The following is a 26,751-nucleotide window of genomic DNA, read 5'->3' as shown; positions in this document are numbered from 1 at the left end:
TGTTCAATCGTCACTTGACTCTCCAAAGAAGCACGATCAACCTTGATCACGTGAGACTACCTAGTAGGATCATAACAGATCTCTTCTATACGGCAATACGACAAATTCTATCGCTTTAAATCTATAAATACTACCCTCCTATACTTGGAATTACCTACCCTATCTAAATGGGATAATATAAATAGGGTAAGCCCCTTAGACTATAAAATCCGTAGGGCGTACTATATTCTATATAACGCTCTAAATAGGACAAGGGCTTACCCTATTAGGGTATCTAGGTTAGGGCTTACCCTATTGGGGTATCTAGGTTAGATAGTTTAAAGAGAAACTAGAGGTCTATTAATCTTAGATAAAACTAAGAAGTAACCGTTTAAAACTATTCTAGCCTATACTAAAACCTTATATCTTTTTAACCTCTTCTCCTCTTCTATTTCTATCGAGGTTATTCTAGTAGCGTCTTTTAAAGGAAAGAATCTTAAGGTATTAGTAGTTTATATAGAACGAGAGTTAAGGGAAGAGTAGTATTAATAAGAGAATAAATAGTAGAACGTTAGTTCCTTAGCCGCTAAAACTAAATATAATACCCTCTCTACTACTAGTACTAGTTTAAGTTTTTAAATTTCTACGAAGTTTATTCTAGAGTACGCTTAGTTTTAGAAGAGAGTATAGACCTTCTAGTATTAGGATTAACTATATAGTATACTCTAGAAACTATTTTAGCTTATAGAATAACCTAATATATATTTTGCCTCCTTCTACCTCCTAATTCTATTAAGGTTATTCTAGCGAGGCCTTTCGAAAGGAAGAGATTTCGGAGTATTAGTAGTTTATATAGAATAAGGGTTAAAGGAGGAGTAGTGTTTATAAGAGAAAGAAGTAGATAGCGTTAAGCGTTTAGCCGGTAAAACCAATAGATCTCCTATTTCTTTTACTAGTTATAGGAGAACGTAGAGAGTTTTAATTACTTTACTTTTAGTATTTATAGTTTCTCTATATATATATCTTTAATAATCAACTAATAGACGAGCGGTCTAAACTCGAGTTAAGAGTAAACAACTCGCCGTAGTTTTTCTACCGTAGTTTCTCGGTTTTCCCGGCGCGACGGGAGGTCCCCCTAGGATCCTATTAGTTAATAGCGGGCCTCGCGGCCCGCGCGGTTCCTCCGGAACTAAAATAGAGGTCCTCCGGACCCCGTAGCAACCGGTAAAACCAAAACTAGTTTTCTACTAGAAAAACCTACTTTTCCGATATGTGTTAAACGTACCGGAATAACCTCCTACTAGAAAAACCTACTTTTCCGATATGTGTTGAAAGTGTAGACTTACCGGCGGTAATGGAGAAGATTGGATCCGATTAGATCGACGAGAGAGTGGAGCGCGTGGGCTGCGATTTCTTCGCTGAAAACCCGGTCAAGGGTGAGTGAAAATATCGCATACCGGCGATGGCTCTTGGAGGAGCGATGGACTGATGCTGCTGCAGGTGCCCGTGCGTACTATATGCACTCGGTACTGCATGACTGGGGCGATGCTGAATGCGTGCTTCTCCTACACCGTCTCAAGGAGGCCATGCAGAATGAATACAGCAGGCTGTTGATCTTTGAAAACGTCATCCCGGACACTGGAGCACACTGGGAGGCCACGGCTCTCGACATGATGATGCTCGGCTTGGTCTCGGCCAAGGAGAGGACAGAGAGACAATGGCGACAGCTGATCGAGGAGAAGGCAGGGTTGAGTGTGGTAAAGGTGTGGAGTGTCGGGAACGGCGTCGAAAGCCTAATCGAGTGTGAGTTGCGATGATAGACGTCATTTTGTGTATGATAGTGTTCCATGAATTGCTGTAGAAAGATAGTTCTTCAACGCCGCGCTGCAGAACCAGGAAGTTGTGCAGAGTAAGGACGAGTGTCGCAGCAACGCCACGTGAACGCAGATGAAGGCTAAAGTGGTGACGCGAGTGAGATGTCTGTTCGAAACCTGGAAGCTATCAACCTCTCCAGGCACAACCCAACGTGGAAGCATCCTCCGACACGCATCTGCCTCTTCCTCCTGTCAGGACTTACGATCCACCCATGCCACCCTCCAAGACCAGCCACAGCAAGCCGTGCACCCTGTGTTCGACACCAAGGGACGTACTTGTCCGCTGCCAGATCGATGAGAGCGGCCAATGGCACTTCGTCTGTCCGGGCTCCTGCTGGAAGCGTGTCTCTGGCGGTGTCATCGATGGTGACAACAGCGAGGAGCGTCAGTGGTACCGATATGGAGGCATGTGGAAGAATAAACATGACGCCGTCAGCGCAAAGAAGCCCAGGAGCAAGAGGAACGTTGAGAAGACAGAAATGAACACTGCCATCAACAACACTACCGTGGACAGGCATTCTCTGCCCCGTATGGATGGTGTGATGGACGAGCAACAGCAGCATGCGATCAGCTCAGCAATCCCACCATGGCGCGAAGATGGCAGGAAATATACCAAGAACGACCGAGTGGCGTACAACGGCGAGGTCTGGCTTGCTCGCAAGAGCCATTTGAGTGTAGAAGGTGGCCGAACTCCTGACCAGGCACATGCGCTGTGGAAGCAGGACACGGCCTTTGCAAACTCGCCAGGATGACCATTCCCGATGTTGAGGCCTCTGGCATCATCATCATTTGCACTGTCGAAGGCCACCAATGCCACTGGAAACACTACAGACGAAGGCGAATCATGTTGGATTGCGCAGCAATGCTCTCCACCATGTTCGTTGATGGCGGCCAATTGAGCGCTTGTCGAGCACTGCGCCGTGAACTTAGAAGCTCTACATCTGGCTGCTTCGTGTCACTCTAAGAAGCTGCGACGGCATCTGTCGCTGATCCAACGGGGCATGGAGCACTGAGCATGCGAGGCGCGGCCGGGATCACGTATGATCTTCAGGATACCGCGCTGCCGAAGCAGGCAATGCAGTGACAGGACAAGGTTCAGGGTGTAAGCAATGACGCTCCAACAACATCCCTTGGTACTGCAAATCTATCTCACCAGCTCCGCCTCTCTCCACCTACGAGCACCCTTCGCATCTTCACCGGCCAGCTCTATACCACCTCCATCGTCGACCCCACGATGTCCACTCTCTTTCATCGCGCGATCCCATCTCTCAAGTACGCCGTCGTCGTATCTACATTCGGCATATGGCAACATCATCCGGTGGCATGGTCGAGTGGATGGATGGGCTGTCACTGTGGAGCCGGCCTTCACTCATGGAGCCTAGGCTGTCCCGTCGTGTGCATGTTCTTTCGCCTGCGCTGGATGATGCGGATCTTCATGGCCATTGATAGTGTGGTTGAGTTATAGGATATCGCGGCGCCGGTACGTATATCGGAGCCTCCATCTCGACAAAGCTGGTATAGGTGTACTTCTGATCCACCATCTGGACCCAACTCTCTGACGAAGGCCTGCTGTGCCAGTTGTCCGGGTTCGACCATTGCGACGTTGCCGTCTCCGTTGCTAGCGAACCAACATGCGGCAGCACCTCCGACGTCGCAACACCGGTGAAGTACATCGCAGCTTGGGTAGCACCAGCCTTCGCAAACTCCTGCGCGGCGAACTCAGCGCCAGGCACGAAACTCATGCCAACAACCGTGCCTGCACCGACCGCCATCATAGCAAAAGCGGCGTCAAACCAATCTTCTGCGTGTTTCTGGAGGCCGCGCCTACCCAGCTCCTCGTGGATCATGGTGAGTCGTCGCTTTGCGACCACCCTGTTGCGAGCCGCGATACCTGTGCCGACCAGGCTGATGCCGAGAGTGAGAGGTGCTTGTACCGTGCCGACCCATGCGCCGAGTTTGCCTCCCTTTCGTTTCCGGACGTTGTGTTTGTCGTCAAACATGAGCTCGGCATCGCTTGCATTGCGAAGAGCTTCGGCGAATTTGGCGTCGTCGAGCCAAAAAAAGTCGGCCAAGACCATCGTGTATATCGAGTGATGCTTGATGAGTAGCTGGGAGTTGGGAGGGGTTGGTTAGTATGGGTGGTAGGTGGTAATGTTGTTGCTGTTACTGAATGCTTTGCGTGGGTATGAGTGCTGCATCACCTACTTGGTGCAAGGTATATGTACTGCCCTCGCCATGTCTGCATACCGTCTACTTTGGAACAACTGTGCTAAGAAGGGCAACGGCCGCAGACAAGGGTGAAGTGTTGGTCGACGCACAGTACATACTACAAGTCCTTCTCAACCTACTGTGGAAGCTGAGGTGAAAACAGCGTGCAGCACAGGATCAGAAGGTCTGAGCACCAGAGAGAAGGCTATTGTTGGCGCAAGTATTTGAAAAGGCACGAGTTTGGTTTCGTCGCCTACCCGGGGGGTTTGCATGAAGGAGTAGAATATTCGCGGCCGTAGTCTCCAGCTATACCAGCAGCATGTCTAGGCGCAGAAAACCTCCAGTCAAGGTCAAGCCATCATGGCTGAATACGCCTTTGAAGTTGGTTTCGTATAATCGGCCGAAAGCCACCAACAATGCCAGCTATTTCTGGTACCTTCGCCGCGTCCCGCCCCGCTTGCTGTTTACGAGGCTCTTCGAATCTGTCATTCAACAACCACGGCACAAGTGGTTGGACAGCTGTTGCATGACCTGTCGTGGAGCCGGGGCGTTGAGACTTCGCTGAGCGCAAGAGATGTGGCATATGCTCCCTTGAACATCCAGCAGCACGGATCTTAGCCATCTCCAGGCACGTCCAGACATGGCGGACATGGGAACGATCCAACCTCTGCCCTTCTACGCCGAGTGGTCAGGCCACCCCATCGCCGACCTCTCGCTCGCACACCAGCGCATTCGCACTGCCAGCGACAAACCTGTGGTCTTTCTGGCAGGCGACTCGAGCCTGGACAACAAAGCATGGGTTCCGTCCGACGGTGCAGGCGGACAAATGTTGCCAGGGCGGATACCAGAGATCTACAACAGCTTTCTGAGTAGTCCAAACCCCAAGCCGGATGTTGCATACTTCCTCAATCAAGCTCTCGAAGGTAAGGCCTCCGTCATCAACGCAGCAGTCGAGGCATCTCTTCTCCGGCAGCGAGACGATGCGCTGCTGCCCCATGACGAACTCATCCGCGACAGCATTCGTCCTGAAGACGTACTCGTGGTCTCCGTAGGCGCAAACGACATCGCGCTATCTCCCACAACAGCCACCGCCCGCCACATGCTCCAGCTTGCCTGGTTCACGCCAAAGAGCTCGATCGAAAATGGTACTGCCTCGTCTTTGCGCTACTTCAGGAACATGTTCGGGGCCCAATTACAAGCCTACATCGCCCGGCTCGTCGCGAAGCACAAGCCTCGAGCAGTCATAGTTTGCATGATCTACTACCCGCTCGAGGCCCAGGCGAGTTCGCAAAGCAGCTGGGCAGACGCGCAATTGAAGATGCTGGGGTATGGCTGGTTCCCTGGTCAGCTACAAGCGGCTATCAAGCAGATATACGAGTCTGCCACGATGAGAATTGAGGTGGAGGGCACCAACATCATACCGTGCGATCTGTATAAGGCGCTGGATGGCAAGACTGAGGCAGACTATGTTGCACGAGTAGAACCGAGCGTTGAGGGTGGGCGGAAGATGGCTGTGTTGTTGAAGCGAGAGCTTGATGGCACATTTGGGTGATACAGGCATATGCACTGCTCGAGTCGAGCCAGACACGAGCTCCCATGCAGCAGCTGCTGATCGTTGGCTATGATCAAGTGTAATCAGACTTCAGTGTCCGTGATTCACAGGCTGGCATGCTTGCTTGCTAGGTCACAGTGCCAGTCCGCCCCTGCTTCTCGCCTTCAGACCAACCCTTTGTGTAGCGACGGGCTGCTTCAACAACTCGATGGACAATGTCCTGGGGTGGAGAGGCGCGAGAGCACGAATTTGCGCAATGGCTATCGCCCGACGGCGCAAACAACATTTCGACACACTAAATGGAGAATTGCGGGCTGCTGCTTGCCCATTGAATCTGCTGCCTAGCGACTACGTAGTGATGTTGGACTCTCCACCATTGGAATGAATTCTGAGTGCTGCAAAGGCTTCTCGGGATTTTCATAAGCATCCGAAATCCCGGGATCGAGTGGATGATTAGAAACACAATTCGCAACTTCTGTGAAGCATTGCTTTGCGAGACGTTGCCAATGAATCGACGAGACGTCCAAATCTGGAATGTGTGCAGCGAAATCTCCCGTCCACCGGACAGTTTCGATCCCGCCGGCGACAAAACTCATGCGTTGACTTTCGTGGGCAGCTTCTACTAAAGCATCATCGCATGGCAGGAAAAACATATAACTATCCCTTCAGTCGGGCATCAAGACTACACTTGCAGTCCAGGCTTTCGATACCTCGCAAACCAGCACCTTTCCGAACGTCGATCGCAACAAGCAGCAATGGCAACGCAAAGAGCCCTTCTGGTCGAGGAAATCTGCAAACCTCTTGTGCTTGTCCACGACCGCTCGATTCCAACACCACGATCTGGTCAAGTGCAGATCAAGGTAACTGTCGCCGGTATGTTGTGCCTGCGGATCTCCGCGTCTTTGTCGATCGTCGATTTGCTGACTCCTCCCGTAGGCCTCAATCCACATGATCAAAGGAGCAGGGATACAGGCCTCCTCATCGGCGACAAGCTGCCCGCTATCCTCAGCAAGGACGTGGTGGGAACGGTTAGTCGGATTGGCGAAGATGTCACCGGCTTCCGGGTTGGAGATCGTATCATGAGCCTTGGTTCCGGAGCCGTGATGGACTCCTCTCAGTCTGGACTACAGGAATATGCTCTGGCCGATGTCGTGAACTGCACGAAAGTCCCAGACAACATTTCCGATGACGAGGCGGCGACGCTACCTACCAACGTGTCAGCGGCATTTGTGGCTCTCTTCGACGTCCTGCAGATCCCTGTGCCATGGGAGGATAGCGGAACGACTCCAAGTGCAATACTCATTGTCGGCGGCGGCTCGAACTGCGGAAAACTTGCTGTGCAGCTGGCGAAACTCCGTAACATCCAGCAGATCGTAGTCGTGGGCGGAGATGAGATGCGACTAAAGAAACTGGGCGCAACGCACGTTATCGACCGTCACCTTGGTGAAGGTGCCGTGGTCAAGCGGATTCGAGATGCGGCGGGAGATGATTTGATATACGCCCTCGATGCAGTCAACATGCCGCAAGGGCTTGGAGTTGCTTTCAAAGCCCTTTCGACCCACAAGCAAGGAAAGGTGGCGCGCTTGTTGCCAGTGGGAGACGTTGAGGATAGACGAGGACATGACCTGCTTGATGTTCTTGGGCTCTTCTTGTACCACAACCCGCCATGTCTCGGCATGTGGGAGCGCCTGACAGGGTATGTTGAAGACGGTGCGATCTCGCCGACCTCGTTCTCGACCAGGCAAGGGCTTGAAGCTGGTGTCGTGAATGCTGCTCTGGATGAGTATCGAAATGGCAAGAACAAGGCCAAGCCGCAGATAAGGATCGGATGAAGGAGTATAAGAGAGATATGGTCTTGCCCGACAGCTGTGTGTATCCGAATACCCAAGATCGAATATGAAGCTAGAGTGCTTGAATGGCCTTCTCGTCAAATCACAGCATTTAAAAGGTCATGTAGGTAGTTGTTCCAAGCTTTGAGCGACTTTGCTGGCGGGGCTGCTAGTGGTTGTTGAGCGAGTGAGTGGGAGCTCCAAACCTCCTCTCCAGACGCTTGATGGCCTCGTACACTCATACATCTATTACATGACTACTTGTCGGCAACAACGACATCACAATGGGCTCTGAAGGGCCGACGCCGCTGGAGACTGCGAAGAGTTTGATCGACGGCTACAATACATGGGAGCTCGATGCGATCATGAAGCCTCGCCATACCAGCTGCACCCAGAAGGTCCTCCCGGCTCGTCTCAACCGCCCAGCCATGAGCAACGACGAGTATCGTCAGTACTTTCAGGGCGTGATGGGTCAGTTCAGGGACTACCACCTCGAGATATCTGATGCTACCGAAGACACGAAACGCCACAAAGTTGCCTTCCTACTGCAAGGGACGGCGAAGACCGCCATTGGCGATTATGCGAATGAGTTCACTGTCATCATACACCTCACCGAGGATGACAGCCAGATATTGGAGGTCAAGGAGGTGAGGATCGTTGTTGTCAGGTTTCGAAAATTGTGGCTAACGTTTGTGCTGTTCCAGTTTGTGTACGTGCCATGTGCCTTGATCAGAGCGTGATATGCATGCTGAGAAGTTGTGCTTCTTATTGATACATCTGCTAACAACATCTCGACCTTCAGCGATAGCGGATATAGTATGGACTTCTTCCAGCGACTGCGGGCTCACATGGCGGGGCAGAGTTGAGAGGGCAGATTTGCTCGATGGGAGAACGGTGGGGTAGGCAGGCAAGCGAGCGGCAGCCTTCGCTCGGGGGTTGAAGTGCTTATTGCTGACCCATATAATGATGGAAGACCTCAATTCGATATCGTTCTTGCTGTTTGTGATGAGAAAGCCAAGCGAGGGACAGTGAAAGAGGCCAACCGGGACAGAGCGAGCTATCTGATGAATCTTCTCGCAGACAAGAAGAGCCCGCCCAAGGGAGTGATGTAGTCTTTTCGGGCTGTCTGGTTTTGGGAGAAGGCTGCCAGACATGTCCGCTGGGCCGCTTTCACTGTCTGAGGCTTGAAAGCATCTTGGAAGAGTTCGGACATGACTGCCCCGAATACCGCTTATCGGGGCCTCGGTGTCGCAGTGTTATCGCCAGCCACCTCAATGTGAGGTAGCTGCCTGTTTGGGAAGTGTAGCTGTGTTCCATCTCGTCTTCATCATGTGCAAGTCCACCAAGCCAACCACGGTAAACACCCCACAAGGCTGTCGACGACAACATTGACAAGATGGGCAGCGCACAGTCAACACCACAGCCCACTCCGGCACCGAGAGTGCTCCCACAGCGAACCCGACGAGCTCAGCACGACGAGCCCTCCACCACCCTCGACGAGAAGTTCGACGCTGTTCGCATCGACCATGGCGGCAGTAGCTCGAAGTCACCGCGAGGCAACATCTACTCTTCAGACTCATCTCACGTCTCCGAAGCCAAGACACAAGAGTACATCAAAGAGCTGCTGAAGGACCCGACGAACAGACTTGCCTACTCTACCATCAGCAAGGCGAACCTCAACACAGTTCTGGAAAAGCAATCTACAATACAAAAGGACATCCAACTCTTCAATGTGAAGATCGTGCACGAGGGTGCGCCAATCACCAACCAACGAAGCTCTGGCCGGTGTTGGATATTCGCAGCTCTGAATACGGTCAGTCAACAGCCCCTACCTTCAGATCAGGTACTGATTGAAGATCCAGTTTCGTATCGCCATCCAGCAGAAGTACGGCATCAAGAGCTTTGAGCTTAGCCAGTCGTATCTCTTCTTCTACGACAAGCTGGAGAAGGCCAACTACTTCTTGACAAGCATTGCAAACACCGCCGACGACGCTGTGGACAGCAGACTCATTACCGCCCTCATGGCCAGTCCAGTCGGCGATGGCGGACAGTGGGACATGATCGTCAATCTTGTCAGCAAATACGGCATTGTACCGCAAGAACTCTACCCGGACAGCTTCAACGCGATGAACTCCAGACCCATGGACGGACTGCTGACGACGAAGCTTCGCGAACATGCCCTTACTCTTCGTAAGGCCGTCGCCATGGGCAAGTCAAAAGATGACCTCTCCGCGCAGAAGGAAGCTATGATGCAGGATGTTATCCGGATTCTGACCATCTGTCTTGGTCCACCTCCTCGAGTCGACGAGAAATTCTCGTGGAACTTCTACGATTCCAGCAACAAGCTCAAGAGCGTCTCCATGACACCGATCGAGTTTGCAGAGTCGACTCACGTCAAGAAGTTCATCTCTCTCGTCAACGACCCTCGAAACGAGTACAACCGCCTGCTTACAGTTGATCATCTGGGCAACGTCTGGGACGGCAGACCCATCACCTACGTCAATGTCGACAACACTATACTCAAGAACGCCTGCGTTGCACAAATCAAGAAGAACCTCCCAGTCTTCTTCGGCAGCGATGTCGGCGCAATGGGTACGGACAGCGCGAGAGGCATCATGGACACCGACTTGGTCTCGTACGAGCTCGGATTCAATGTCACACTCAACATGACGAAAGCCGAACGTCTTTTGACTGGCGAGTCGCAGATGACCCATGCCATGGTCTTAACCGCGGTTCATCTGGATGAGAACGACAAGCCTGTGCGATGGCGAGTGGAGAACTCATGGTCCACTGCCGCCGGCGTGGATGGATACTTCGTGATGTCCGATGCATGGTTTGATCAGTTCGTGTACCAGGCCGTCATTGACCCGAACATGGTACACAAGGATGTCAGAGATGTGCTCAAGCAGGAGCCGAAAGTGCTGCCGCTCTGGGATCCGATGGGTGCATTGGCATGAGCCTTCGCATTCTGAGTTTGCTTGCTTCATCCTTCACACGGCCAATCCGTGTCTTCTACTCGAAATACGAGCTTCACACCTCTGATTTCTCCATTCCTCATTTTCTTCATACCATCTTCCAGCCCTGCCAGCCCTCCCTTTTCGATACGGTGAGGATGAGCCTTCCAGTTTCTCTCCATCCACAACTTCTCCGCGATGCCATACCACTTCTTTGCAAACTCGAAGTCTTCTGGCGCAGCAGAGAACGCTGAGCCCTCAAAGGTGTAAGCTTCACCCGAGCTGGAGTACACAAGGAAGAAGATGCCTTTGACATCAGGTCTTTCGACCTCAGGACCGAGCAGATTGCAGTAGAGCTTTTCACCAACATCTGATCGAGTGCTTAAAGCTTGCGCGCACATATCTGCGATCGAAGGAGTCGTGACGCAGTCGAGGAGACGGGCCAGAGCGTTGCCGGTGGCCGTATTGATCTGCTGGCCGATGTCCTGCACGCGCTGCGGCAACAGTCAGCAATGGAGAACTGAGAGGCGCAAGCATGCTCTGGGCCGGGTACGTAATCGAGCACGATATCAGCGCCCAAACTTCGGAGCAGGTCGAAGTGCTGCGGAGAGGATGTCGTTATGACTTTCCAGCCTGAACTTAACATTGCATAAGTGACTGATATTTCGTATGATAGGGCCGCGACATACAGCTTTGCCAATTGTATGGCTGGTGTACCGGTCGCCGTGCTTCCACCATAGATCAGGATCGTCTTCTCGGGCCCCGCTGGAGAAACTGGCGGCAATGGCAGTCCAAGCACCTTATACAGAGCGTAGCCTGCGGTTCCGACACCGATACCTACGGTTGCGGCTTCTTCAAAACTGACAGCATCGGGAATGTGCATCTGGATGTCGCCATTGACCGCAATGTATCTTGCCAAGGCGCCATTCTCCGGGTTAGCATCGTTGCCTACAATTTTCGTCAGCACTGCGAAAATTCGCCGGAGACTGGAAGACTATTCACCTCCATGAGCGAAGCCAGCGATCCTGTCACCCTTCTTGAATGGTTTCATGACGGCGCTGCCGACCTCTTCAACCACGCTAGCATAGACACACCCAACAATCGTGCCGTTGTCGCCAGGCGCATCCAAGGTAGTGTGGTCTGTCGGGTTCAATGCGACTGCCACCACTCGGACGGAGATGTAATCGTCTCGAAGGTTTGGGATGTTGGCTCTTTGAATTCCAGCCACGCCGACAGCTTCGCGTAAGAGAGCGTAGTCTTCCATCGTTTGTCACAATCGTACGTTCCAGAAAGTCGCTTCGACGGCATGTTCTCGTCTTGCTATATGTATTTGCGCCAAGCACTCCAAGGATGGGATGGCTGACAGATATCGTTCTTTCCGGCGTTGTGTCAGCAATGCAACATGAACGCCGGCCGGGGTGGTATGCGGAGTTCAGCTCAGCGAACCGAGCTGCCTCTTTCTCTTGCTTGAGGGCTGCAGCCAAGTGCCATGGTGGCATTGTCATCCTCATTCTCGGACACGGCGTGAGGGCACCGTGCTAACGATCAGGTGATCTGGACTGCTTGCCTGATGGGAAGTGGGGTTCTTGAGCACGCGAAGCGACGCGCCAGATGAATGCGATTGTCCTCATCCACTGCTCTTTGTTAGCATAGTACCGGGACTTCTCAAAACCATACGGATTACATTGCACTCGCCGACTCAGCTCTGATCAGATCCAGGGCGTCCTTCTCCATCCTTAAAACTAGACCGAAGCTCCCCACCAGCTCCTCCTCTGGTGCTATGAGGATGCAGTCGGCCCGGAGAGTCAGAACGACCGTTCGTCGAGTCGAATGACGCCGGCATTTTTGGGAATGAGACCACAGTTTCCCAAATACCCTGATCATATGAATGCCGACTGCATATCGCTCTGGCTACGGCCGCCGACGACAGACGTAATGGCCCAATAATGAATGGTAGGTACATGTATGGCCGTTTTCAATGGAGTTAAGGATCTCCAACTCCTACCTCTGCTCAATTGTCCCAAGATTTGCATACTCCTTGGTCTCAACTGGGCTCTCAAGACTGCCGCCGGGTGTGCGATCTCCATCCATCTCCGGAGCGCTCTGCGGCTGCCTCTGCAACTCCTTCATGAACGCCACAGCCTCTGCCGAATATCTGCAACGCTCGCGAATCGATGGTCCATACCTCGCCAACAGGAAAGGAAATGGAGCGAAGGCAAGACTGAGGAACGCAGGTACACTGGCCGACCAGTGTATGCCTAGGCGCCCACACATCTGCGCTGTGAAGAGTGGGAATGCTGCGGCCATGACGCTACGGAGGACCGCCGTCCCTGCCAAGACTGATGCGGCAAAGATGGTGTAAGAGTCGACTAGATAGTTATTGATGCCTTGGAAAATAAGCACCAACGCCAATCCAAACGGCGCACCGGCTGCAATCGAGACCAGCGGATGAATTTCGGGGCCATTCGTCCAGGCAAACTGCTGGCCAGTCAGCAGCTTCAAAATTCCAGCGGACGGCTTGAACATACCCAGAAAAGACCAATTGGGGCAGTGATAGCTCCGACCATGCACAGTGGTAGCCTCGTCTCCGGCGGAGCAAACCCATGATGCTGGTCGCTCAGCTTCGCATACCGGTTGTTCGTCCAAATGTTGTACGGGATGGTGGCAATCATGCCGACGGTGACTCCAAGGAATGCCAGACCCCCCTCACCTGGAGACCAGCCTCGCCCTTCTTGATAGACGATCGGAAATGCCGCAAAGCACATGTATAGAGTCGCATAAACAATGGCCTGATATACGCTGAGGACGGTGACGATCGGCTCCACGAATAGGAGGACCCACGGTCGGGAGAGCGAGATCTTCATTGTTCTGGCGAAGGACTTGCGACCCTGCTTGACGTCGATCACGGAGCGATACTCGTTGCCTGTCAGCTCAGAGAGCCGCTTCGCTCGTCGTTGTAGGATGACTGGTGCGTATGTTTCAGGTACGGTGAGGAAGTAGACGATGCTAAGTCCACCAGTGAACACAGCAAGAAGGCCTTCTATCCAGCGCCATCCAAGTGTTTCGCCAACGAGTCCGCCCATGATTGGGCCGAGCGTTGGCCCAAGGAACGGCGTTACAGCATAGTAGGCCAGTGCCAGGCCCCGTTCCCGGGCCGGGAAGAGGTCGGCAACCACTGCTCGGCACTGATCAAGGAATTTGAGCCGACTGCCCCAGCGAGGAAGCGCAGGATGAGCAGTGCAGGCATGTTCTGTGACCCAGCAGCCCCAGCATTGAATGCTGTCAGCGAAACGTATGTAGGAATGAAGACTGTACGGCGGCCAAAAAGCTCGGCAAGAGGTGCCCATCTACACCTCCGCTGTCAGCTTGACTGGTAGTCGGTGCGCTGATTGACTCACACAATCGGACCAACTGCAAATCCCAGCACGAACAAGGAGATCCCAAGCGTATACACTTCCTCGCTACAGTCGAACTCTTCCATGATCTCCTTCGCGCTGCCAGAGTAAGCGCTTGAGGCCAGCGATGTCATGAGAGCTGCCAGGGCGACAATCATTATCAATGTCCACCGCTTCGCGAAAGAATAGTCCATGGGGTTACGGGGGTCGTCGTCCAGCCAGGTAACCACGTACGGATCGTCACGCGTGCCAGAACCGCCGTAGTTCCATGCCTTCACTCTGGGAGTGATGCAGTCGCTGCCGAAAACTTGTCGCCAATGCGGGATGGTTGCAGGACTCGCCATGATTGCGCATCTCCTTGGATATAGCTGTTGAGATGCCAGTGAAGCTCTGATGGATCGGGTTGGCCATTTGCAACAAGGTCGAGAATACGTTTTGGCTGTTCCGAGGTTGTCGAGTTTTGTGCCTAGGCATTCAGATGTTGTGGTTGTTGGATGAGTGAGATGCGGAGGAGCTCGGAATCCGGCACGTCTGTGGCGCAAGCTCTTGACGTCGTCGTTGTCTTCATGTTCAGGAACAGTGACGGAGTCAGAAATTGACGGTCATCAGGTCTGGACTGATGGATTTTAGTACACGTGAACACTCCTGCATACGAGCCGACACATCAAACAATGGTGATCTCCCGGACCCACCGGGATTTGTCCGCCTTAGTAAAAAACTTCTCGAATCCATACATCGCATGAGACGCTCCCACTCTGATCCACGTTCCCTCGTGATGCTCAAGACCGAACCGGAGATCTTCATCAGCATCCTCCTCAGGCACAACGAGAATCGCGGACTTCAGTCCGACCATCAACGCCCAGCACGGAAAGACGGGCTTGATATCCAAGAACACGTTTTCAATCTCGGAACCGCCAAAGTGGTATTCGGGAATATCCACGCATACTTTGGAACCAAAGAAGAAGGTCTTTGTGCCGGCTGGTGGCTTTGTGAGTGGAAGGAGCATGCCCTACAGACGCGTCAGCTGCGAGGGCGCGAACGTATCATGCTTGAAGTGTATGCATCAGGAGCTTACCCTGATAGTCAGCGAGCCGCTTTTGACATGACCGTACTTGTTCGGGCCGGGAAGTTCAGTCTGAATGTTGATGCAATTGGCGACAACATCAAGCCCAGCGTCTTCGTGGTATGTGTATTTCACCGGAGCATCGACGGATGCGAAAGACCAGCTGGGCGCTACATATGCCGTCGGTCGCTTAAGGGTGAAGCCTGTCTTGCTAATCTCGCCCATGTCGTCGTTGTGTCTAATAGTCCCAACCTCAGTGTCATGTGGGAGTGGCGGGCAACCGGGTGTGACAACCCAGCGCCACTTCTCCAAAACTTCGAGCCATGGATTTGTTCGGTCGCTGCCTGGTGTACTGTTGTTGTCCGGATATCTCTGTAGATAAGCTTCAAAGTCTTCGACCGACGAGAAGCCAAATGGCGTAGCTTCCGGCTCAGTATGAGCATGCCAAAGCAGATCCTGCCACAAGTGCGAGCTCCAGACTTCTGCGTAATACTGTGCTGAGGTTCCCTCACCAATAGTCGAAGCAAGACCTGCAAGAGCTGGAAACTTGTCACTGAGGTAGGTCAGTCGTCCTTCGCTGTATGCGGTCACAAGTTTCGGCCAGCCGCTCTTCCGGCGCGCTCGCCCAGTCTGATTCCGTTCTCTGTCCACAATCTGTTCAATCAAAGCAGTACTTGGCTTTCCACGCGAATCGTCTTCTGAATAGAGGCTGCGCTCACACTCCCAGTACCTGCACTCATCAGTAACAATCTCATGGCATTTCATTTCGATGACGGCTAGCATACATCTGATCGCGGCCGTACATCAGCTTTCGAGGTGAAAGGATCCTTTCCTGAACAACCCATCCCCGCAGGTTCAGCGGGTCGGATGTCACAGGATCCAGTGGGTTACCAAGCGTCCCAAGGCCACCGTCAGTGATTCGTTGCGGGAAGAATGTCAGCCGCGATGTCTGGCCAGAGGACAAGCTGACGGTTGCGGCAGCCATTGCTGAAAATCGCGTGTCCCGAACACCGGTATCATTATCCAATGGTTGATATACAGTAGAACGAGGAATGAAGACTCCGTCTTCGTCGGATATGGAACCACTCGCACAGATGGTGATGTTGGCGTCTGCATAGATAGATGCCATTCTCATAGATTGCACTGCCCAGTCTTCTGGCGAGTCTTGGATGATGCACAACCTGTCTACCCAGAGGTATCGCAGTCCAAGTGTATGAGTAATAACCACGGCGTCCGAGAAGGTCTTGGGTAGGCTGTCAAGCGGTATGTTTGTTTTCAACTCATTGATGTTTTGGGTCGTCGTGATCAAGGGTCGGCCTTTGCCCCAGCAATGGCTGAGGGCCGTGTAGCTGCTGATCTGGCTCTCTGTCTCGAAGAGACGCACTGTCATCGTACCTCCATCGCCAGAGATTTCAAGCACTCTCGCGGGCAGGGAAGCGTTCCTTGATTCACAGTCGTGCTGATCTCGACAGATCTTCATCCATCGTTTCGCAAGATCGAAGTTTGCAGCGTGGCGTGCATCAGCAGACCGTACATGCCCGGGCACAATGTTGCCAATGGCATCTCCAAAGCCGGCACATATTCTGACAGATGCATTCGGAATGAATGTGGTTTTTTCCATGGCACCATCCGCATCTCTCGGTCGGAGACGTTCGACATCTTTCGCTGCCATCATGCATCCGAGTCCGAAGAGGCAGTGCGGAGGCATGCTTGGGCCTGCTGCCTTCCAAGCCCCAAACAGCCATATCCGCGTGTCTTGGGAGATCTCGGGCACAGGGCCAGTTATCCACTGCGAGCCCCAGAGGTATGGCTTGTCGCCGCTTCCAACATCCGAGAGAATCCTCTCCCGCTGCCATTGAACAGCGTAGACGATGACCCGGCAGACCTGACAGGTACTAGAAGAAGCGATGATATCGCCATACTCGCGGTGAGGCACTGCGCCCTCAGCGGTCACGCTGGGCAGCTGGTCCCACTTGATCTGCGCGCAGGCATCGCAGACATCGACTTGCGAGATAGCAGTGGCAGAGGGGTGCAGTCCGAGCCAAGGGTGCTTTTGCAGGAGCTGCGCTCGGGAGACGGTAGGCTGGGTGGGGCTAGAACTGGCTGGGAGGAAGGGGGATGCAGAGGTGGACTGGTAGATCATGCCCCCAGACATGGTGTCGGGAGAGCGTAGGAAGGATGGAAGTAGCAAGGAGAGGAAGACCTACCTACCTACCTAGTGCACACCATACCTTTGCCTCGTGCAACAGTTGGCAGCATCAGCTGAGCGCCAAGCAGGATGCTCGTCCATCTCTTCCGCCCGTCGAAACTGCGCATCGATGTGTATGGACCTCCTTGAGAAGTAATAGAAACCCCGTGTTCGTCATAGCCAGGGTGGTTACTGGCTGTTTATCTTGCGAAGTCGGAAGTGAAGTCGACGGTGAGGGTGAAGGCGGAATAACAACCATCAGCTAGCGCCGGCCCTTGCCGATTGGACCGCACCTCGAGCTCTCTTCACTGACGCAATTTTCAAGATTTGTGAACGGAGTCTGCAGACATATTCAGCACACAACCAGCACAATGGGCCGTGGAAAGCATCACGGTCGGGGTCGCGGTGGCGGTGGAAGAGGAAGAGGCGGTGGTGGTAGAGGAAGAGGTGGCGGCAGAGGAGGAGGCAGCCGGCAGTATCAAGACGATCGAGTGTCCTTTCAAGATGTGAAGAAATCCAACGAGAAGCTCGAGCAGTACTACAACGCCCTCAACATCGTCCCTTCGGACGAGAAAGAGGCATTCTGGGCCGCTCTCCGTCGCGAGCTGCCCAATTCATGGCGCTTCACGGGAAGCAAAGGCCACGCCATCAACGTGCGATTGGGCTTCGAAGAGCGATTCTTCCCGCGCCTCAAGGAGATCATGCACAATGGCGAGCCCGTCGACCTCCCCAAATCGATGCCTTGGTATCCAGAGGGCTTGGCATACAGCATGACTACGCCAAAGAACGTCGTGCGCAAGTATGAGCCGTTCAGAGAGTTCCAGAAGTTCCTAGTCAGCGAGACTGGTGTGGGCAACATCTCCCGTCAAGAGCAAGTGAGCATGATCCCGCCTCTCTTGCTGGACGTGCGCCCAGAGCATTCGGTGCTGGATCTTTGCGCGGCACCAGGAAGCAAGAGTGCGCAGTTGGTGGAGGCAATCCATGCTGGGGAGGAGGAGCGTGTTGGACGTGCCATTGGTGCTGCTAAGGGCGACACCTTGAATGGTGTCAGCGTTCAAGGAGGAGCTATCCAAGATAACGGACGAGCCACTGGTTTGCTCGTAGCCAACGACGTCAACTATTCGCGAGCGCAGATGCTGGTGCATCAGGTAAAGCGTCTCAACTCGCCGAATCTTCTCGTCACGAACCACGATGCCACCATGTTCCCGTCGATCGAGCTCCCTACTCCTTCACCGCAACCAGGGCAGCAGAAGAAGGGAAAATACCTCAAATTCGACCGTATTCTGGCAGACGTTCCGTGCAGCGGTGTGTTGTGTCCCTCCTTTGCCCCTACTTGAGCTCTTGCTGATTTAATTTCTTTACAGGCGATGGAACGCCCAGAAAGAATCCTGGCATCTGGAAAGACTGGTCACCACAAAACGCACTCGGTCTCTACATTACTCAGACCCGCATCCTCACTCGCTCACTACAAATGCTCAAGACTGGAGGTCGAGTCGTGTACAGCACGTGCTCCATGAATCCCATCGAGAACGAAGCTGTCGTCTCCTCCGCAATCGAGCGATGCGGTGGCGTTGCAAAGGTGAAGCTCTTGGACTGCAGCGACCAACTTCCACGCCTCTCGCGCAAACCCGGGCTCGAAGACTGGCTTGTTATGAGCCGCGATGGAAACATGTATGAATCTTTTGCCGAAGCCATGGGTCGTGAATCCGAGGGCAGCAAGATCGTTCCAGGCATGTTTGCTCCGGAGCCGGAAGAGGAGATTCCACTCAAGCACTGTATGCGAGTTTATCCGCATCAGCAGGATACCGGTGCATTCTTCATCGCCGTGCTAGAAAAGCTCAGCGAAATCCGGGCCAAGCCAGAAAGCGAAAGCAAGAGCATGAAGAAGGACTGGGCGTTCACAAAGCCTGCATCGGAGGAGTCAAAGCCTGTGGAAGAGCCGAAGACCATGGTTGGAGGACTCATCGATGAGATTGAACACCCACAGCCACCCGCGCAGACTGCAGGCGATGGATCATCTGCAGCTGCAAGGCAGAACAAGATGGAAGGCGACGTCGATACTGGTGCTGGAACTAAGAGAAAGGCGCCGGATGGGCATGAGGAGAGCTCCCCCAAGCGAGCAAGAGTTGATGGAGATCTGGGTGAGGAAGACGTGCAGATGGAAGATACCAACGTCCGGCAGCCACCGCCTGCTGTAGAGATGGCAGTGGAAGCAGCCGAAGCAGACTCGGAAATGGCAGCGAATGGTACCGCCTTGAACGGCAGCGGTTCATCAGCTCCACAATCGGCACCTACTGTGGACAAGGACGTCCAGCCACCGCCTCGAAAGCGCCGAAGAGACGACCAGCCTTCCAACGAGGAAGCTTTCAAATACCTCGACCCCAACCACCCAGAGCTACAGTCGATCTACGCTTTTTACGAACTCGACGAATCATTTCCGCGAGATCGCTTCCTGGTCCGCAACCCAGCCGGCGACCCAGTCAAAGGCATCTATTATTCTTCCCAGCTGGTCAAGGACATCTTGGTAGCGAACGAAGGCCGGGGCATGAAATTTGTGCATGGTGGTGTCAAGATGTTTATGAAGCAGGATGTGCAAGGCCAGCCGGGAGTATGCCGCTGGCGGATACAGACAGAAGGACTGCCCATCATCGAAGGGTGGCTTGGTGAACGGAGGACCGTCCGGCTGTATAAGCGGACCACGCTGAGAAAGTTGTTGGTGGAGATGTTCCCAAAGATTGGGCATGAAGACTCCGCTGATGGCACCGGCTGGAAGGCGCTGGGGGAAATTGGCGAGCAATGCCTGAAGATGGGCATGGGTTGCTGTGTGCTCCGTGTGGAAGCCAGCGAGGACGAAGATGGCTTCCAGGAGTCCATCGTCCTTCCGCTGTGGAGAAGTTTGCACTCGTTGAATCTGATGCTGCCGAAGGAAGACCGAAAGGCCATGCTGTTGCGACTCTTCAATGAAGACGTCGAGCTGGTCAACCACAGTGCACAAGCAACGAGAGCAGGTCAGGGTGGCGCACCTCAAGCAGGCAGCCTTCCGGCTGAAGATGACGCCAAGGAGCTGCAGCGCAAGATACGAGACGCTCCGGATGATGGTGGTATCGTGATTGGAGCAGACGCTGGGGAAGATGCTGCGGCAGAGGGTCCATCTTCACGCGATGAGCAGCTCGCTGACATGGCCGCCGATGAGGACGATGTCTTGGCCGATGACGATGCTCGCAAGCTGGACATGGAGGCGGTCGAGGATGAAGATACCAAGATTGCTGCTGCTATGCCAGAACGGGTGGGAGAGGGTGATCGCGTCAACACCACCGTATAGCACGCGTTGCGGTTTTTACCATGGGTCACATCAGCTCACTGATCGTCTGGCGGCATGTAGCAGGTTGACTCAATACAATGTGTTGCCACTTTCCGACAAATTTCACTCGCTCTCTGAGCGACATCATAAGGTACGATACCGGGTCGTCTTTGACGCCAGTTGGAGTACAGCTGCTTGCCACGCCGGGTTCACGTTACATCCGAGAAGGCCTTCGAGACAGAAGGGGCCACGTTCGGAGTGGTCGTTCACGCGGTCTTTCTGTTCAAACGCTGGCATGTGCCGTGCAAATGCCCTTAGCTTTCACCTCTCCTGCTCCGCTGTTCACCTTGATGCCACGACTAACAGGCGACAGTCATCTCGCAGGTGGCAGTCATTGGCACGGCAAAGAGTGCGCACGCAACTAGCTCAGCAGAGCCTTGAAGCCGACTGCTGGCCTCGGGAAGCAGTTTTTGTCTTCGTCGCTCTTTGGGATGATAGACGAGACATCAGGAAAATGTGAAGGCTCACGCGGCTCTTGGACGAACATGACGATAGCTGTACAAGCGGTAGTCATACACATATACGTACAGCGCCTTCACAGCGAGATCTCGCCCTTCCATGTACCCTCCGTCAAGCCCAGCGCCTCCACCACATTTCTGAATCTCTCGCCGCCTCTCTCCTTCCTCTCCAGGTACCGCAGCAGCTTCTGCCGTCGGTGGACCAGTAATCTCAAGTTCCGCTTGTTGACCTTGTCGCCTCTGCCTCGTGTCTCCAGAAACTCTGCCAAAGTTCTGATTTTGGCGGTCAGGATGGCAATCTGCACTTCACTGCTGCCAGTGTCTGGTCCGACGCGAGGGGTCTTGGGCAGCTGATTCCCTGGCGTCGGTTCAATGGACTGAGGTCGGGGGGACAGCTGTTCATCTGTGTTGTGCCGTCCAAAGTCCTGAACGCACCTCGCTTTGTTTACACGAAGGCGGTCTTTGCTGCTTCCCAACGATAGCGAGGCTATCCGCTTGAGCGCCTCGCTCGCTGTATGCGCTTCATCCTCTCGAGCACTTAAGAGCTGCGAGGGCGAGATTTCATTCGTGCGTGTAGAGGTCGCTTCAGCGGCCGTCTGCTCGGGTGATGGGCCGGTTTGGTTGGGGGTGGAGAGCCATTGGCTGTGTGTAAGGCCCGAGTCGAGCTCGTTCTTGGAGAGGTAGAAGTTGAGGTGTTCGTCTCTGTCAGTCTGCGGACCGGGCGCATCTGTATCCGGTGACTCTCGTATGCGGGTACGTGTTGCAGTGCTGGTGGGTTCGGGGTCGATGCCGCTGTCGAAAGATTGGACGTAGGGTGTTGTCGCGCCGCGGATGGGATCGCCTAGTGAAGCCGCCCTCTCTTTCTTCAAGACCTCCTGTCGGCTCAAGTTGGCGGCCTTGCGCGCCTTGGATTGAGCAATGGCATAGGGGTCGCGATGCCGCCGTCGCTGTGCTACCGTCGATGCTTGAGAAGGGGTCGAGGAGGTGAAGGAGCGGGAGGCGGAGGCCGGCACTGGTGGGTGTCAGCAATTTTCTCATCACGACTTGGTTATTGCCCTACCACTCTGTGCCCTCAGACGCTGCAATAGAGGTAATCGGGGCGGCATCTCGCATGATGCACTTCAACGCTGATCCATCCCTCGACGCATGTCCTCAAGTGAGTTCAGATGCACTGCCAAGACATGGATGCATGACTCGCGCGCACGGCAAAAGTTCGACCTCGAAATTGGGCTTCACACCACTTGAGCTTCTTCGAATGGCCAGGTCTCTCACACACATCGCGCTATAGATCTTTCTCGCCCTCCTCACCACCGAGATCTCGCTACAAACACCTTCACAACAACAACAACACCGCCAACATGGCTCCTTCCAACCTCCCTCCAGTCTTCAACGCGACCGCGCAGGACATTGAGATGCTCCTGTCCGCCCAGTGCCATATCGGCAGCAAGAACATGCAGGTGCACATGGAGCCCTACCTGTGGAAGACTCGCCCCGACGGCGTCAACGTGATCAACATCGGCAAGACCTGGTATGGCTACAACTACAACGCTTCCACACGAACCAATACTAACACCATTCCAGGGAGAAGATCGTCCTCGCAGCGCGCATGCTCGTCACCATCGACAACCCGGCCGACATTGCAGTCATCTCCGCTCGTCCCTATGGCCAGCGCGCCGTCCTCAAGTTCGCCGCCCACACCGGTGCCTCGCCCATCGCAGGTCGCTTCACCCCTGGTAACTTCACCAACTACATCACCCGCTCCTTCAAGGAACCCCGCGTAATCGTCGTCACCGACCCGCGCACCGATGCTCAAGCTATCAAGGAGGCCTCTTACGTCAACATTCCCGTCATCGCTCTCTGCGACGCCGACTCGCCAACCGAATACGTCGACGTCGCCATCCCGACGAACAACAAGGGCCGTCACGCTATCGGTCTGATTTGGTGGATGCTGGCCCGTGAGGTCCTCCGTCTCCGTGGCACTCTTGCGTCGCGCGAGGCTGAGTGGGATGTCATGACCGATCTGTACTTCTACCGCGACCCAGAGGCCGAGGAGAACAAGGACTCCGCCGGTCAGGACGAGGCCAAGGTTCCAGGTGCCGACGACGCTGGCGCTGCTGCTGTGGAGAGCGGCTTCACGAACGAGTGGGAGGTCAGCGGTGGTACGGTCGGTGCGTTTGCGGCTGCCAGCGGCACTGCTGGTGCACCGGCTGCGAGCTCGTGGGATGCGGAGGGCGCTGACTGGGCTGCCTCTTCTGCGCCTGTCGAGACTGGCAACCAGGGCTGGAGCGCGGAGACTGGCGGCGAGACTCAGACTGGGGCTGGCAACACCAACTGGTAGATGCTTGCGAAGCTCTCCAACATCACACCACTGCGTTCGAAGAGATGTAGCTGTCGGAGGTCAAGGCTCGAGTCAACATGGCACTCACGAGGGAAAGATACCTCACGTCTGTAAAAGGGTGGGAGGGGAAAGCCCTGTGCTGGATGGCTCACATGGGTGATGTAACAGTCGCCCAGGTCCTACTCTGTCCATAGCTTCACAATCAAAAATTTGCCATGCAACCATAGCTTCTTCTAAAAGTCATGTCGTTGCATCAAGCTACCAAGCAACACATTCGTACTGGTGTATCCCAAGTTTGGAGAGTTTGCAATACTCCAAGTCATGGGCGACTTATCTGCTTTGATACAACTGAACCTCAGAACATACATCCAGTACCTTAGTCTGGTCGTTCTCGACATCCCACGCAAACCTCGTGCTGCTACAATCCTGCAACCCCGTCAGACATCAGCAGCTGCACATCGAGAAGGCCACGGACCGCCAGGCTGCTCCGCCAGCAACCCCTGACCTTGCCAGCTCCCGGGCCGCGCTGTCTGGCCAGGAGAGCCTCTTCTCCGACTTCGTGACGAAAGACGGGGCCACGAAACAACATTTGGAAAACTGAACATCCACTAGCGCCGCTGATTCACCAGCCAATCAGAGCCACTCTACAGAGCCAAAGAACTACTCGAAGTTCGTGAGCAAACAGATGCTGCTGCAGCCAGTGTGAGCACCACGTTGCTCAATCTCGGTCTTGGAGAACGATACCACGGCTCACCCCTCTTTCGCCGGCTGTCGATAGCTCCAGTGGCCGCGGCCTCGCTCCTCGAGCCCCTTCTCGAACTTCGAGACAAGATAATCTGGCCACGTCCTCCTCGACAGCAGCTTTTTGGAGAAGAGAATTGAACATGCGCTAGCGCCAACGGATCTGCAGCCAATCAGCTTCCGGCTGCCAGAAGCACATGATTGAGTCGCTTCAAAGTTCACAGCTTCCTATTCAAGCAGTCGCCGATTCATGCTTGCATCGAGGCATGGAGCTCCGGCTTGGCCCTGCAACCACCCCGCAGACATTCGAGAGGAACCAAAGACAACGTCACATTGTCAATAACATTGCTATGTCGATCTTTCTACCGAGCCTGGCTACCGCGGCGACTGCTCTGTCGGTTGCTGCGACTTCAGACTCGTGAGGTGGGAGTTGCGGGGCAATGTGGAGGATGTGCGTGAGGTGGGTTGATGAGAGGGGAGGATAAGTACGGACGATCTCCTCTACAAGCCTTGTGGCTGGCCTTGTTGTTCCTCTGCTCTCCCGTCCAAGAGCCCAGCAGAAAGTGGCCAACGATGCCGTCTTTCAGTCTTTCTCTCCTTCTCCCACTCCTGGTTGCCTCACCCACCCTCTCCTCCGTTTTTCCACGCCAATATAACACCACCTCACAGACACCTCCAACAGCTCAAACCAAGAACGGCACCTACGTAGGCCGCTACGCCTCAAGATGGAACACCGACTACTTCCTCGGCATGCCCTACGCCCAACCGCCTGTTGGTGACCTACGCTTCCACACGCCCATGCCGTTGGAGACGTACTGGAATGGATCGAGGAACGCAACGGAGTACGGACCTGAGTGCTTCGGGTATGGGCGTGACACATGGAGCCAAGGAAACTATGTCAGTGAAGACTGTTTGACGTTGAATGTAGTGCGCAGTCGAGGGAGTGGAGACAGGTTGCCGGTGCTGGTGAGTCTTGCACACCAGGACTTACGATGAGCGTGAGATATTGACGTACTGCAGGTCTGGATCCACGGCGGAGGTCTGGTCATGGGCGGCAGCGCAGACCATCGATACAACCAGACGTTCATGGTGCAGCAATCTGCCGAAGCGGGTATGCCGATTGTGGCTGTGAGCATCAACTACCGCCTGTCGTCCTGGGGCTTCTTATACGGCAAAGAGATCCAGGACTCCGGCAATACCATGAATGGCCTCCGTGATCAGCGGCTTGCTCTGCAGTGGGTACAGGACAACATCGCAGCATTCGGCGGTGATCCGGGTCGTGTCACCATTCAAGGCGAGAGCTCTGGAGGAACGTCGGTCGGCGCACAACTGCTTGCGTACGACGGTAGAGACGACGGGCTCTTCAGTGGCGCAATTGCTGAGAGTGGCAATCCAGTGGGACTCAACCCATATCCGACTGTCGAAGACTGGGCACCGGTGATTGCAAACATCTCCCGCGAGACGGGGTGCTCCAACGCCACCAATCTTCTGACGTGCCTTCGCGCTGTTCCAACGGAGAAGATGAACGACGTAATCAACTCAACAGCCACCTCCGGCGCAGCATATGGTCCTGTCATCGACGGCGATTTCATAGTCGATGATGCAGCAACTCAACTCCAACAGGGCAGATTCGTTTCCGTACCATATCTCCTCGGCTGCAATAGCGACGAAGGCACGGGCTTCGGGCCGCAGCAGATCAACTCAACGCAAGAAGTGCTGGATGTTCTCCAAGAAGAAGAGGGTTTCGACATGGCCACGGCACAAGACCTGGCGATTCTTTACCCGGACATTCCTGAGATTGGCGTTCCTGCCAGCTACCCAGGACGACCGAATGGCACCTTTGGCTCGCGGTACAAGAGGACCAGCGCAATGTTCGGCGACTTCAGCATGCATGGGCCGAGGAGGTGGACGGCGATGCAGTGGGTGAAGAATGGTGCCCAGGCTTACACCTATCGTTTCAACGTCGTGGTAAGTAGGCTCTGACTGCCATCGTGACCTGTCCTGCTCTTGCTGATCGCTGTGCAGGTGAACGGCGTCCCATGGACATCTGGTGCGGTGCATTTCCAGGAAGTGGCTTTTGTCTTCTACAACACCATGGGACTGGGCTACCCACAGAACGGCAATCCGAACCCTCTCGGAGGTCCCCAGCGGGAGAAGTACTTGGAAGTCTCCAAGCTGATGTCGAGGATGTGGATCAGCTTCGTGAACTTCGGGAACCCAAACAAGCAGCTCGGAGGTGAGTCGTCTCCAGTGTCCACTTCTGTTGTCAACGTTTCTGTCATCTACCTAAACCGATGGGAAGAAGGGCTTGTAGATGTCTCGACAGCCGGAACAACCCTAAAAGGTCTTAGAGCGGCTCGCAGTCCTTGAATATAGATTGTGTCTCGGAAAACCCTTCCACCGATCGGTTTGGAGCAGACGTAGCTGACAGAAGACAGTCGAGGCAGAGACATGGCCAGCATACTCACAACAACAGCCGCAGAACTTCGTGTTCGAGCAGAACATCACGTCCCACGCGGAACCGGACTACTATCGAGCCGAAGGCATCCACTACATCGGCGAGTTGATCGCCGCACGACATGGGAGGAACTGTTCTGGGCTTGAGGCGTGCGGATATAACAACACTGATTGAGCCTCGGGTTTTATGCGAGGGTTGTTTGAAGATTGCCAAAAAGTGACCGGACTTCAAACGAATACGACAGCCAATCAGATGGCGCTTTGTATGTCTCAGAATCTGCCTCGTGCTTGCCGGAAGCTTAATAATGGAGACACCATGGGCGACTCATGGCCCTAGCCCTGTTGTCCACTTCG

The 26,751-nt window shown here is 54.2% G+C and overlaps 13 protein-coding genes across 13 annotated transcripts; 8 read left to right on the top strand and 5 right to left on the bottom strand.

Moving 5' to 3' along the window:
• Nucleotides 1-2,065: 2,065 nt before the first annotated feature.
• LTR77_001046 (uncharacterized protein) lies at nucleotides 2,066-2,605 on the top strand (the record flags this gene model as incomplete). Its single annotated transcript, XM_064798310.1, has 1 exon — nucleotides 2,066-2,605. The coding sequence occupies one exon, from the start codon at nucleotides 2,066-2,068 to the stop codon at nucleotides 2,603-2,605; it is 540 nt and encodes a 179-aa protein (XP_064664544.1).
• Nucleotides 2,606-3,286: 681 nt separating this feature from the next.
• On the bottom strand, nucleotides 3,287-3,931 carry LTR77_001045 (uncharacterized protein; the record flags this gene model as incomplete). Its single annotated transcript, XM_064798309.1, has 1 exon — nucleotides 3,287-3,931. One exon carries the CDS (start codon nucleotides 3,929-3,931, stop codon nucleotides 3,287-3,289), a length of 645 nt encoding a protein of 214 aa, XP_064664543.1.
• A 770-nt stretch (nucleotides 3,932-4,701) lies between these two features.
• LTR77_001044 (uncharacterized protein) lies at nucleotides 4,702-5,613 on the top strand (the record flags this gene model as incomplete). The annotated part of the gene is made up of 1 exon (XM_064798308.1): nucleotides 4,702-5,613. One exon carries the CDS (start codon nucleotides 4,702-4,704, stop codon nucleotides 5,611-5,613), a length of 912 nt encoding a protein of 303 aa, XP_064664542.1.
• Nucleotides 5,614-6,368: 755 nt separating this feature from the next.
• LTR77_001043 (uncharacterized protein) lies at nucleotides 6,369-7,445 on the top strand (the record flags this gene model as incomplete). Its single annotated transcript, XM_064798307.1, has 2 exons — nucleotides 6,369-6,486; nucleotides 6,550-7,445. The coding sequence occupies 2 exons, from the start codon at nucleotides 6,369-6,371 to the stop codon at nucleotides 7,443-7,445; spliced, it is 1,014 nt and encodes a 337-aa protein (XP_064664541.1).
• Nucleotides 7,446-7,726: 281 nt separating this feature from the next.
• LTR77_001042 (uncharacterized protein) lies at nucleotides 7,727-8,308 on the top strand (the record flags this gene model as incomplete). The annotated part of the gene is made up of 3 exons (XM_064798306.1): nucleotides 7,727-8,089; nucleotides 8,147-8,178; nucleotides 8,245-8,308. 3 exons carry the CDS (start codon nucleotides 7,727-7,729, stop codon nucleotides 8,306-8,308), a joined length of 459 nt encoding a protein of 152 aa, XP_064664540.1.
• A 530-nt stretch (nucleotides 8,309-8,838) lies between these two features.
• LAP3 (bleomycin hydrolase) lies at nucleotides 8,839-10,399 on the top strand (the record flags this gene model as incomplete). The annotated part of the gene is made up of 2 exons (XM_064798305.1): nucleotides 8,839-9,255; nucleotides 9,305-10,399. The coding sequence occupies 2 exons, from the start codon at nucleotides 8,839-8,841 to the stop codon at nucleotides 10,397-10,399; spliced, it is 1,512 nt and encodes a 503-aa protein (XP_064664539.1).
• Nucleotides 10,400-10,425: 26 nt separating this feature from the next.
• Nucleotides 10,426-11,660, bottom strand: LTR77_001040 (uncharacterized protein; the record flags this gene model as incomplete). Its single annotated transcript, XM_064798304.1, has 4 exons — nucleotides 10,426-10,890; nucleotides 10,950-11,034; nucleotides 11,086-11,344; nucleotides 11,399-11,660. The coding sequence occupies 4 exons, from the start codon at nucleotides 11,658-11,660 to the stop codon at nucleotides 10,426-10,428; spliced, it is 1,071 nt and encodes a 356-aa protein (XP_064664538.1).
• A 737-nt stretch (nucleotides 11,661-12,397) lies between these two features.
• LTR77_001039 (uncharacterized protein) lies at nucleotides 12,398-14,135 on the bottom strand (the record flags this gene model as incomplete). Its single annotated transcript, XM_064798303.1, has 3 exons — nucleotides 12,398-12,874; nucleotides 12,925-13,675; nucleotides 13,795-14,135. The coding sequence occupies 3 exons, from the start codon at nucleotides 14,133-14,135 to the stop codon at nucleotides 12,398-12,400; spliced, it is 1,569 nt and encodes a 522-aa protein (XP_064664537.1).
• Nucleotides 14,136-14,455: 320 nt separating this feature from the next.
• On the bottom strand, nucleotides 14,456-17,009 carry LTR77_001038 (uncharacterized protein; the record flags this gene model as incomplete). The annotated part of the gene is made up of 3 exons (XM_064798302.1): nucleotides 14,456-14,800; nucleotides 14,867-15,584; nucleotides 15,640-17,009. The coding sequence occupies 3 exons, from the start codon at nucleotides 17,007-17,009 to the stop codon at nucleotides 14,456-14,458; spliced, it is 2,433 nt and encodes an 810-aa protein (XP_064664536.1).
• Nucleotides 17,010-17,413: 404 nt separating this feature from the next.
• Nucleotides 17,414-20,364, top strand: NCL1 (tRNA (cytosine-5-)-methyltransferase ncl1; the record flags this gene model as incomplete). The annotated part of the gene is made up of 2 exons (XM_064798301.1): nucleotides 17,414-18,347; nucleotides 18,407-20,364. The coding sequence occupies 2 exons, from the start codon at nucleotides 17,414-17,416 to the stop codon at nucleotides 20,362-20,364; spliced, it is 2,892 nt and encodes a 963-aa protein (XP_064664535.1).
• A 574-nt stretch (nucleotides 20,365-20,938) lies between these two features.
• On the bottom strand, nucleotides 20,939-21,967 carry LTR77_001036 (uncharacterized protein; the record flags this gene model as incomplete). The annotated part of the gene is made up of 2 exons (XM_064798300.1): nucleotides 20,939-21,873; nucleotides 21,922-21,967. The coding sequence occupies 2 exons, from the start codon at nucleotides 21,965-21,967 to the stop codon at nucleotides 20,939-20,941; spliced, it is 981 nt and encodes a 326-aa protein (XP_064664534.1).
• Nucleotides 21,968-22,219: 252 nt separating this feature from the next.
• Nucleotides 22,220-23,199, top strand: RPS0 (structural constituent of ribosome; the record flags this gene model as incomplete). Its single annotated transcript, XM_064798299.1, has 2 exons — nucleotides 22,220-22,389; nucleotides 22,443-23,199. 2 exons carry the CDS (start codon nucleotides 22,220-22,222, stop codon nucleotides 23,197-23,199), a joined length of 927 nt encoding a protein of 308 aa, XP_064664533.1.
• Nucleotides 23,200-24,513: 1,314 nt separating this feature from the next.
• LTR77_001034 (uncharacterized protein) lies at nucleotides 24,514-26,572 on the top strand (the record flags this gene model as incomplete). Its single annotated transcript, XM_064798298.1, has 4 exons — nucleotides 24,514-24,906; nucleotides 24,961-25,908; nucleotides 25,966-26,176; nucleotides 26,379-26,572. 4 exons carry the CDS (start codon nucleotides 24,514-24,516, stop codon nucleotides 26,570-26,572), a joined length of 1,746 nt encoding a protein of 581 aa, XP_064664532.1.
• Nucleotides 26,573-26,751: the final 179 nt, after the last annotated feature.

Source organism: Saxophila tyrrhenica (assembly GCF_035928015.1).
Source record: "Saxophila tyrrhenica strain CCFEE 5935 chromosome Unknown scaffold_1, whole genome shotgun sequence".
NCBI classification, from domain to species: domain Eukaryota; kingdom Fungi; phylum Ascomycota; class Dothideomycetes; order Mycosphaerellales; family Extremaceae; genus Saxophila; species Saxophila tyrrhenica.
Note: the sequence above shows the minus strand (reverse complement) of the source record. Positions and strands in the feature narration are given on the sequence as shown.